We start from the raw sequence: 10,702 nt of genomic DNA, 5'->3' as shown, positions 1-10,702 counted from the left end.
AAGATGCCACTAGAGTACACTCCTATTTGCCTGCTCAATTCATCTCAAAAAATGAAAAATCAGAGTGCTGGTCTCTCGGATTTGGGACTACATCTAAAGTTGTTCCGGGAATGAAAGCTATCCTTGTGGATGAAAAAGTACACACACTTTGTGGTCAAAATCTTATACACTTTTGTAACTACTCTTTTTTGCATAGTTCATATTGAAGATTTCAATTGAGTTTCCTCCGCTTAATTCTTCACAAGACGAATAGAAATCAAAGCATTATCAACAACAATTGAAGTAACAATAACTTTTAGAACTCTCTTATATAAATCGTTTTTTGAGGTAGATTAATACTCTCTCTTTCATTTTTTTTCTTTGACAAACAAAAAAAGAGATTGCTAAATGGCTTATTTCTAAGGAAAAAAGATAGACAACTAACGTGAGTGTTTTGATATTTTCTTTCAGTTAGCTATGAAAAACTTTTAATGTTTTTGAATTTTCTTCACTGAGAAGAGTTGGTTTTTTTTTGATCAAACTGAGAAGTTTATGTTATTATGTTTATTATATAGGGCAAAAGAAAGGCTATGTCATCTTCTTACCACTGAAGAACGTGGAAATGAAATTGGTAATTACTCTTATGAAAATTATCATTCTTTTGCGTTATATGCTGACTTTGTTATTTTACATGTTTGTTTTGTTAATTGTTATACATTCATTCATAATAATATATTTTTTTGATTAGATTTACATAATTATCTACCGATGAAGATAGTAGCACACAAAAAAAGTAAATAGTTGTTTAAGCAAAGATAAGTTAGACTAACAAGAGCAAGATAATAATCTAGCAAACAATGTGTAAATTGTTTAAGCAAAAATAAATAAATAATAATGTGTAAATTGTGTAACTATTTTAAAGCTATTAAGCTATTTGGATTAGTCTTTTAGTTACTTTAATTACATTAGTTACATGTATAGTTTTGTTGCTAAAGTAAATTATTTTGTTTTGTCAACATATAATTCCAAAGTAGCGCTCAACTATATTTTGATTAGTACATGTAACTCTTAAATCTTTACTATATTTGTAAACTAGGGTCGGCCCGCCCTACGGGCGGGATGTGAACTATAAAATAATTTCAACGGTTAATATACAAATTAAAAACATTAAGATCTGGATACTGAAATTTTAGGCATGTATATCCGGATCCGGACCAGTTATATTTTTTAAAAATATTTAAACATAATTATATCTATATATGTATACTATAAATATTTAGTTTAAAATGTCTATTTTTATTTTGTTTAACATTTAATATATACTTATTTTAATGTGATGTGCTCTAATTTTTATTTGATGTATATGTTGTGAGACCATACTATTATAATTATTATTTATATTTTTTGTTGTGGGTTTTTAGTTTGATGAAAACATAATTTTATTACAATTGACCAATTTTCCTATACAGTATAGTTTTATTTTAGAAATGAGAATATCCAAATATGTTTTATTTGTTTATTTATATTTGATCTAACTTGTATTGTCAATGTTTTTCCCTTTGATATCATCTATATCATTCACAATGTGTAATTATAAAGATTTATACATCATATAAGTTTTTTTATTCTACTTCATCTATTCCTATTCTTAGAAGAAATAAGATTAATCTTCTATGTCATTTGATTGGATTTTGTAAGTTATTCTATAACAGTGATTATATTTATATTAAAGTTTATTAATATTTTTAAAAGCATTAATACATATAGAACTTATAGAAATTTCATTTGGGAAAACATAGTTAAAATATAATATATATTTTTAAATTACTTTTGTTTGTATTTATAATCATACATTTGCAAGTTAAACTATAACCATAAAATAAATAATTATATTCCACGAACGGATTATGAGCCTCACAAAATTTGGAGTATTTTAAAGCTGGAAAAGAAAAAGAAAAATTGGAGTATCTTATATATTTGATAATATATCCAAAGTTTGAGAATACCCATAAACGTATGGACATTGTATAGTCAGAAAGCTTGAAGTTGTGGTTGCTCCGGGTAATGCCAATGGTCACTGGCCTCACCTGCTCGCCGACGAATAGCTTGCTAACCCCACAAGACGCTTCCTTTTTCAGAGAGATGAAGAAATCGCGATCTCCGGAAGATTATAGATTTTGCCGGAAACGACACATCAAAGGTTTATATATATAAGGATCTAGCAGACGAAGAGCGCAATAGGTTGATTCGTAGTGGGATGGAGAATAAAGACGATTTAAGATTAAACCACAAACACCATTACAGAATCTAGAAAATCTCAGCGCCAAATGAAAACAGACGAAGAACACGAAAGAGAACATATGTTTAGGGACTTCGTAGAACAGTGTCGATGGACCTAGTGCCGAAGAGCATTTCATTTGCGCTGGACGAAGCCTACTGCGAAGCCCATTTCGAGAGAACAAAGTTTAAGTGATACGGTGTGTATCTGATGTGTCAACTCGTGAGACTTCTAATTTCTGACGTGGACGCTGATGTGTCAGCGGGAGAGATTTAACTATTATAACATATTTTATTTTGCAATATAAAAAGGAATTAGTCACCCGCGCAGTTGCGTGGGCAAATATCTAGTTTATTATAAACTACAGACTACAGGTTAATATTCTCTATAATAATAATCATACCTTAATATCATTATAAAGTCGCAAAAGTCTGCTTAACAACCGAAAGTGTTAAAAAGGTGGATTAATTTGATGGAAAAGTAACAAACATCTATGATTACTCTTGTACAAAGGACAGTGGTGAAGCACTAACTAGAAGTGCAAAGATGCTAATGATATACTAAAATAATGAACATTTCATAGTTTAATAGCAGGTTTATTGGTCACATATTAAACATGGAAAACGCACAGCTGAAATAAAAAGAACATATGCTTGGTCATGGTGCTATCAGTCGGGAGACTCGGGACCAAGGACCAAAGACCAAAGCATGCATTTTGGCTAGTGGCTACTGAGATAAAAATGATTCTCCTTTCTACGGCCCATGTCCATATTATACTGAAAATCTCAAAAAGCCTTGCATGAGCACTGAACAAATAGTCCAATGGGCTATAAAGGACATTGTTAGCATTTTAACAAATCCATTTGTTACCAGTATTGGGCCTAATTTATCTGGTTAACGAGATGGAGGAACAAAGCAATTTGCATGCTTTTCTGAGTGTGGACTTTATAACATAAAATAACCGCATTCGTTTGGTTTGTTGACGAACACGTAGTAGTTGGTAAGACAGACACAAAGTAAATGTATCTAACTAAAGTTCCTGTTTGAACCAAAACTCTATTAATATAAATGCAAATTTGAAAATATACAAGACTAAACAACAAACCAAACGAACAAATTTTTTTTATAAAAAATTAAAACCTAACTTAAAACGATATTAATACGGCTCAATTATTTTTACAAAAGTAGTAAACTAAACAGAAACCTAGATTGGGAAACCTCTACCAAACAATGCTTTTAAGAAATAGGTTCAACGGTTGGGATAAGATGGTGCATTGCCCACCGTTAGTTCCCCTAGGGATGATGCAAGCCAGTCCCAAATCAGTTACTACTTACTGATACAACCATCGTCTCAGCTTTTGTCTCAGCTTTTTACTAATGAAGCATACATGTCTTGGCGTGTCAACCTTGCCACTTATCCACTAACTCTCTTCTCCTTCAGGATGTATCTCTTTTTTTAACGACCTCAGGATACATCTCTAACACTTTTTTTTTTAGCAACTTGGATACATCTCTAACACTATAAACAAGATTTGTTATATATTTTTTTAACTTCAAGAATATTTTTTCATTCATATATGGATTCAAACAAAACAATACATCGCTGAAACTAAATAATTAACCATAATCGCAGGCCAAAACAAAAGATAGCGAGGTAGAGGCAATACTCCTTCGACAAAATAAAAAGAGATCCATCTCGGGAAACCACGCGCTCTTTACAATCAAATAGACATGAGCATTTGTCTTTCTATTAACCTGTTCAGATTTTCACTGCCCCCAAAGATCGGAGAGAAACACAAATCTTACTAGACATCCATTTGAAGGATGGCTAAATGGGAGGTCTTAAACAGCTCATAAAGACTTTTTCTATAAGCCTCATTATTTCTCTTTGGTATTTATTTTGTTTAGATGAAAAGATGTTGTAGGGTAAATTTTATTCTCTGATTTCTTTGTCAGAAATAAATACTATCCTCTGATTTACCAGTTTAAAAATTAATAAAAATGTGTTTTTTGAAGTGGAACGGAACCAAATTTACCTCATTTGTTTTTAACGTTTTTGTTGTTGTTGTTGCCAATTACCTCTTTTATTGAAGTAAAAGATAAATGTTTATTATGTTCTATAACTTCAATAATGTATGGCCACGCTATAGAGGTATGTCACATAAATATAGGAAGTGGAAGCCTGCGAGCTTTTACGAAAATATAAACTCGTTTTCTCTTACATCTTGTCTCATAAATTACTATTTGCACAACCGATAAATTTAAGATGAAATAAATACAAGTTAGAAAAATACTATCTACGCTAAAAGCAGTGTGGTCTTCTCGCATAGGCCATAGCTGTGAACCCATGCACCTTTAGAACCTAGAGACGCTCGTAGCTGAACCTATTTTTGCACCTTTTGAATTCATTTAATAGTTCTTGGCGTCGTGTATACAATATTTTTCTGCAACATTTATTACAAAGATGATTAGTTGGTTCTTACTTTATGGTGAATACAGTAACGAGTCTAATCCTCACAATTAATCATCATCAGAATCATTGTGTAAATAAGAACTTAGCTGAAAAATAAAATACTAACAGCTTATTGGCACTGTATACTATATAGTCTTCCTAAACATTCAAAATATACAAAAAGATTCAGACGTTTGACCGATAGAGCGGTTAAGACTGTGTAGTACGACTGTACGCGTAAAAGGACTGTAGCCTATAGATCCAAACCAGTGCAGAAAAACGTACGGTCGAAACCAGTTTAATTTATAAGAAAAATCCTTGTATCAAACTATTTTTCTCAAAAACATTTCGAATAAATACAAGATCAATCATTTATTATTTTACTTTTAGACTTATGGTATTAAGGTTTATTTCATTTCGTATTTATCACAAGGTACAACTTCACCTATTTTTTCGCTTCATTGTGCAACTTAAATTGTGAAAACAATCCATAAAAAACCAACATGTGACATGGTCTCTCTCTAATACAAGAGTGAAAAAATCACATCAATATAATAACAAACATGAGGTATGTTTTGGAATCGCTAAAAAACGAACGGTCGATAAAAAAGATAACCACAGAACCCAAACCGGTCCAACCGGTGTTTCCCAATCACTATCAGAGCATTAACTAACTTTCACAAGAAAAAGCATTGTCCAGTTTCTCCGCATCGCGACCCACGCTATTAACCGTGCACGCGAATTACCCACCGTACGATCAGACGCATTATAAATCATCAGACCTTTTCTACTGCATTGGGAAACGGCGTCTACAACAGACGGCGGGTCATGTCCCCGTCAAAATCAAACCTTTCAATATTCCTAACGCCGTTACTTCTCCGTTAACTAATCTCTGTGATCATGTACTAATAATCTGAAGTAGAGTGGCTAACGTGAGATTAACATTATGATCATAGTTAAATGAGTATATAGTTATTACATATATACTCTCTCTCACTCTGACAGATTTGTCGTGGTCTTCGTAGTCTCTCTCTCTCATGGACTCAGCCCTCCTAGTTATATAGACTGTACATTACCTCACTCTCCATCTTCTTTCATCATCTCTCTCTCTCTCTCTTCTTTAACATCTCTGGCTCTGCATTTCTTGCTGTTCACGCTAATCTCCTGTGCTGATTTACTTCTCTCTCTCCCCAGCAATGGCAGAAGGAGCCTGAAAAAACTTTCGTTACTTTTTCTTGTTTACCTGTCTGCTTTGTTGTTGGTGTTTTGGGGTTTACCCTTTGGTTTCTAACTAGAAACAGCTCCAACGAGCTGTTTTGGCTTATTACCATAAAAGGAAAGAAAAAGGGAGTATCAGAGAAGAAGGAACAAAGACGAAATGAAGGAGAAGAAGATGCAGCTAATGGTGGTTTTCATTCTTCTTCTCGGTGTCGCTTCTCCTATGAACGACGAAGGTGTCTGTTTGTCTGTCTTACTCTTTGTTTTTTTTATCTCTTTTATATTTGTTTAAAATTAGGTCTTAAGTGAGTTTTGTTTCAAATCCATGTTTTTTTTTTGAAGATTCAAGCTAAACTTTGTCTTTGGTAATCAAAGAAGTTCTATCAAACATTTTGGTTTCCCCAAGAAAGAGAGGAGTTAAAGTTCAAACCTTTTTTGCTACCCAATACTTTAGCTCTGGCTTGTTCTTCAAAAAAAAAAGATGCAATCTTTTCTAACTATTTCCCAAGAAGTATATGATCATGATTAGTCTAAACAGGAGTGTTCATGTCCTGTTGTTCCAAGACCATATTAAAGATTTTGTTTTTACCTAATAAATTATGTATTTAAAACAAAAAAAATAATTTCACAGGGAAAGCTTTGATGGAGATAAAAGGCTCATTCAGCAACGTAGTGAACATGCTTTTGGACTGGGACGATGTTCACAACAATGACTACTGTTCTTGGAGAGGTGTCTACTGCGACAACGCTAGCTTCTCCGTTGTCTCTCTGTAAAAAATTGCTCCACTTTTTCAAATGTCTCTCTCTCTTTTAATTTTCCAGGTCTTAATAGTTTTTTTTTTCTTTTAAAGGAATCTATCGAATCTGAACCTTGGAGGGGAGATATCACCAGCTGTTGGAGATCTACGGAACTTGCAATCAATGTAAGTGTGTACTTACTTGTTTTCTCTCTTTGAATGTTTCTCTCTTGGTTATTATTATTAATAAGGCGCTGGCTTTATCTTACTTGCAGAGACTTGCAAGGGAATAAATTGGCTGGTCAAATTCCTGATGAGATTGGAAACTGTGCTTCCCTTGTTTATCTGTAAAGTCCCTTTCTCATATGTAAAAACATAATCTTTTAAAAGCTTTCAATTCTAAAGTTCCATATGCTCTAAATGCACAGGGATTTCTCTGATAATCTGATATATGGAGACATACCCTTCTCAATCTCCAAACTCAAGCAGCTGGATACTCTGTATGTGTTCTACTGTTTATCATTTTTTTTGTTCTTTTCCTTGATTTTTAGCTCCTTTTCTTTTCTGTCTTCTTGTGGATTTTTCTGAACCTTTTAACTTGTGGATGTATTAGGAACTTAAAGAACAATCAGCTCACAGGCCCACTACCTGCAACCTTAACACAGATACCAAACCTTAAGATACTGTGAGTTATGGTCTTGCTTTTGTTTATTTATGCATCAAATTTGGAAACCGATCTTCTTTAGATATGTAATTTTGTTGTTCTAATCATATGATGTTGCAGTGATCTTGCAGGGAACCATATAACGGGTGAGATACCAAGGTTACTTTACTGGAATGAAGTCTTACAGTACTTGTAAGCTCATCACTTTCTTAAGTTTACATCTTAACGTGAAGATTTTTTTCTGCTTCTAATACATGCTCTCTGTCTCTCTACAGCGGCTTACGTGGGAATATGTTGACTGGAACGTTATCTTCTGATATGTGTCAACTCACCGGTTTGTGGTACTTGTAAGTGGATCCTATACGCTTGCATTCTGTAGAGTTTTGTATAGCTCTTATTACTTAAAAAGTATTGAGTTTTAACTTGTGTGTTTTGTTGATCAAGTGATGTGAGAGGCAATAATCTAACTGGAACCATCCCGGAGAGCATTGGAAACTGCACAAGCTTTGAAATCCTGTATGTGTCTGCATCTTATGTAAACATTAGTTTACCAGCATAGAACTGTACTGAGGACTTATGTCTTTCGATCTTACAGGGACATATCTTACAATCAGATAACAGGAGAGATTCCATACAACATCGGTTTTCTCCAAGTCGCTACTCTGTGAGTATTGAGAAACACTTCAACCTTAATTTGATTGTTGAATATTAAAAATGCGGTATATACTGAGTTTTGTGTTATATATTTTTTTCTTCAAGGTCTCTACAAGGAAACAGATTGACAGGAAAAATTCCTGAAGTTATTGGTCTAATGCAGGCTCTTGCTGTTTTGTAAGTTCCACTCTTTTAAGGAGAGAGTAAAAACCAAAATTTTAAAATTGAACTTGGCTCATCTTTACTACCTATTTGATTCTCAGGGATCTGAGTGACAATGAGCTAGTGGGTCCTATTCCACCAATACTTGGCAATCTCTCATTCACTGGGAAGCTGTGAGTCTACTTTGTATATGCCCTCCTATATTCAGCTTGTGGCATATATAAATGCATGTTTTTTTTTCTTTTTTGGGAATAGGTATCTTCATGGCAACAAACTTACTGGTCCCATCCCACCTGAGCTTGGCAACATGTCACGCCTCAGCTACTTGTAAGCTTGTTTTAAATCTCTGTTTACTGAGCTTTTGCGTTTCACACATTACTCATTTTTGTTGGTTTTCTTTTCCAGGCAACTAAACGATAATCAGCTAGTGGGAACTATCCCACCTGAGCTTGGGAAGCTTGAGCAATTGTTTGAACTGTTAGTTTCCTTTTATTGTAAAGCTTGAGTTTACTAAGAGTGCTTTCTTCATAATTAAATTTTTAATGTTAACATTGTTTTCAACATGAAAGGAATCTTGCCAACAACCGTTTGGTAGGGCCGATACCATCTAACATCAGCTCATGTGCAGCCTTGAATCAATTGTAAGCTATGATGTGAATGAATCTTTGTGAAATTAGAGGATACTCTTCTTATTCACAAACCTAACTTCTACTATTCACTTGCTTTCAGCAATGTTCATGGGAACCTCTTAAATGGATCCATACCATTGGCGTTCCGCAATCTTGGGAGCTTGACTTACCTGTGAGCACTTCTCTAAAATGCACTACACTACATTGCATCTCCGTAAACATTTTAGTGACTTTGTAATCCTGTTGATGCAGAAATCTTTCGTCTAACAACTTCAAGGGCAAAATACCAGCTGAGCTTGGACATATTATCAATCTTGACAAACTGTATATCTTCTCCTCTTTGTTACATCCATCGGTTATTTGTTTAGTTCATACTTGCACCAACTAACCATAATCCTTTTTATCTTCAGAGATCTGTCTGGCAATAACTTCTCAGGCTCTATACCATTAACCCTTGGTGATCTAGAACACCTTCTCATATTGTAAGTCTCCATCCCTGAGGTTACAACCTTGTGAGGCTTAACGTTCTGTTTTTTTTTTATTAATTTGCTCACTCTGCTTGACTTGAACAGAAATCTCAGCAGAAATCATCTGAATGGACAACTGCCTGCAGAGTTTGGGAACCTTAGAAGCATTCAAATTATGTAAGGCTCAAAGTTTGCTTCTTTATTAATCACATAACCATCAATAAATCTGACTTCTCTGTTACTCATGCAGTGATGTATCATTCAATCTGCTCACCGGAGTTATTCCCACTGAACTTGGCCTGTTGCAGAATCTAAACTCTTTGTAAGTTTAGCCCCCATATGATCTTATCTTTCACAACTATATATTCAGAAAAGCAATGTAGATCTTTTACAAACTTGTGCAGGATATTGAATAACAACAACCTTCACGGGAGAATCCCGGATCAACTCACAAATTGCTTCACTCTCATCAATCTGTAAGTTTGTGTTCACTTACAGATACTGTTATGAAGTTTAACAATCCAACATTTCTTCTGAAAACGTCTTGTAGGAATGTTTCCTTCAACAATCTCTCCGGAATAATCCCACAAATGAAAAACTTCTCTCGTTTTGCTCCAACCAGGTATGAGGCTACTCTCAGTTGTCTGTCATTGTAATATCACAATAAACATAACAGTTTTACGTGAAACTTAATACTCCTTCTTTGTATAGCTTTCTTGGAATCCTTATCTCTGTGGAAATTGGGTTGGATCTATTTGTGGTCCTTCTTTGCCTAAGTCCAGAGGTATCTCTAACTACACTTATTCTACTAAGCATTGTCTTCAATATCTGAACTTACTTTTTTTTGGTAGTATTCTCCAAAGCTGTTGTGATCTGCATTGTTCTCGGTATCATCACTCTCCTATGTATGATACTCATCGTGGTTGTCAGATCTAAGCAACAGAAGGAAATCATAAAAGGCTCCTCCTCAAAACAAGCCGAAGGTAAATGAAGCCTTCATAGTAACTCATCTTCTAACCTTTAGATGTTAATACCTCCTCTGCTTGGTTGATCCTCTCAGGCTCAACCAAGCTAGTGATTCTCCACATGGACATGGCGATCCACACGTTCGATGACATCATGAGGGTAACAGAGAACTTCAACGAGAAGTTCATTGTTGGATTACGGTGCTTCTAGCACGGTCTACAAATGCACTTTGAAAAACTTCCCCGACCTATTGCAATTAAGCGACTCTACAATCAGTATCAGCACAACTTGCGTGAGTTTGAAACAGAACCGAGACCATAGGACGCATCAGACACAGAAACATTGTCAGCTTGCAACGGATACGCCGCCTTGTCTTCTGTTGGAAACCTTCTTTTCTATGATTACATGGAAATGGATCTCTTTGGGACCTTCTCCATGGTAAGTTCAAAAGAATGATTTGCTCATGGAATGTAATAAAAGCTATTAACTTATTTTT

General features: G+C 34.5%; 1 protein-coding gene and 1 long non-coding RNA gene across 2 annotated transcripts in view; both read left to right on the top strand.

Annotated features, from left to right (window-relative positions):
- Positions 1 to 6,072: 6,072 nt before the first annotated feature.
- Positions 6,073 to 10,702, top strand: part of LOC108857376 (LRR receptor-like serine/threonine-protein kinase ERL1) — a 7,665-nt gene continuing 3,035 nt past the window's right edge. Inside the window, exons 1-22 of the mRNA XM_018631361.2 lie at positions 6,073 to 6,163; positions 6,559 to 6,697; positions 6,779 to 6,850; positions 6,940 to 7,011; positions 7,093 to 7,164; positions 7,278 to 7,349; positions 7,449 to 7,520; positions 7,604 to 7,675; positions 7,773 to 7,844; positions 7,924 to 7,992; positions 8,088 to 8,159; positions 8,246 to 8,317; positions 8,400 to 8,471; positions 8,550 to 8,621; positions 8,714 to 8,785; positions 8,874 to 8,945; positions 9,026 to 9,097; positions 9,184 to 9,255; positions 9,346 to 9,417; positions 9,491 to 9,562; positions 9,645 to 9,716; positions 9,791 to 9,862. Of these exons, the coding sequence (XP_018486863.2) occupies positions 6,088 to 6,163; positions 6,559 to 6,697; positions 6,779 to 6,850; positions 6,940 to 7,011; positions 7,093 to 7,164; positions 7,278 to 7,349; positions 7,449 to 7,520; positions 7,604 to 7,675; positions 7,773 to 7,844; positions 7,924 to 7,992; positions 8,088 to 8,159; positions 8,246 to 8,317; positions 8,400 to 8,471; positions 8,550 to 8,621; positions 8,714 to 8,785; positions 8,874 to 8,945; positions 9,026 to 9,097; positions 9,184 to 9,255; positions 9,346 to 9,417; positions 9,491 to 9,562; positions 9,645 to 9,716; positions 9,791 to 9,862 (1,652 nt within the window). The 5' untranslated portion in view covers positions 6,073 to 6,087. The remainder of the gene's footprint in view (positions 6,164 to 6,558; positions 6,698 to 6,778; positions 6,851 to 6,939; positions 7,012 to 7,092; positions 7,165 to 7,277; positions 7,350 to 7,448; positions 7,521 to 7,603; positions 7,676 to 7,772; positions 7,845 to 7,923; positions 7,993 to 8,087; positions 8,160 to 8,245; positions 8,318 to 8,399; positions 8,472 to 8,549; positions 8,622 to 8,713; positions 8,786 to 8,873; positions 8,946 to 9,025; positions 9,098 to 9,183; positions 9,256 to 9,345; positions 9,418 to 9,490; positions 9,563 to 9,644; positions 9,717 to 9,790; positions 9,863 to 10,702) is intronic.
- LOC130495242 (uncharacterized) lies at positions 9,952 to 10,522 on the top strand. The gene is made up of 3 exons (XR_008934514.1): positions 9,952 to 10,024; positions 10,092 to 10,223; positions 10,301 to 10,522. It is a non-coding gene; the product is annotated as an uncharacterized LOC130495242 (long non-coding RNA).

This window comes from Raphanus sativus, chromosome 5 (assembly GCF_000801105.2).
Source record: "Raphanus sativus cultivar WK10039 chromosome 5, ASM80110v3, whole genome shotgun sequence".
NCBI classification, from domain to species: domain Eukaryota; kingdom Viridiplantae; phylum Streptophyta; class Magnoliopsida; order Brassicales; family Brassicaceae; genus Raphanus; species Raphanus sativus.
Note: the sequence above shows the minus strand (reverse complement) of the source record. Positions and strands in the feature narration are given on the sequence as shown.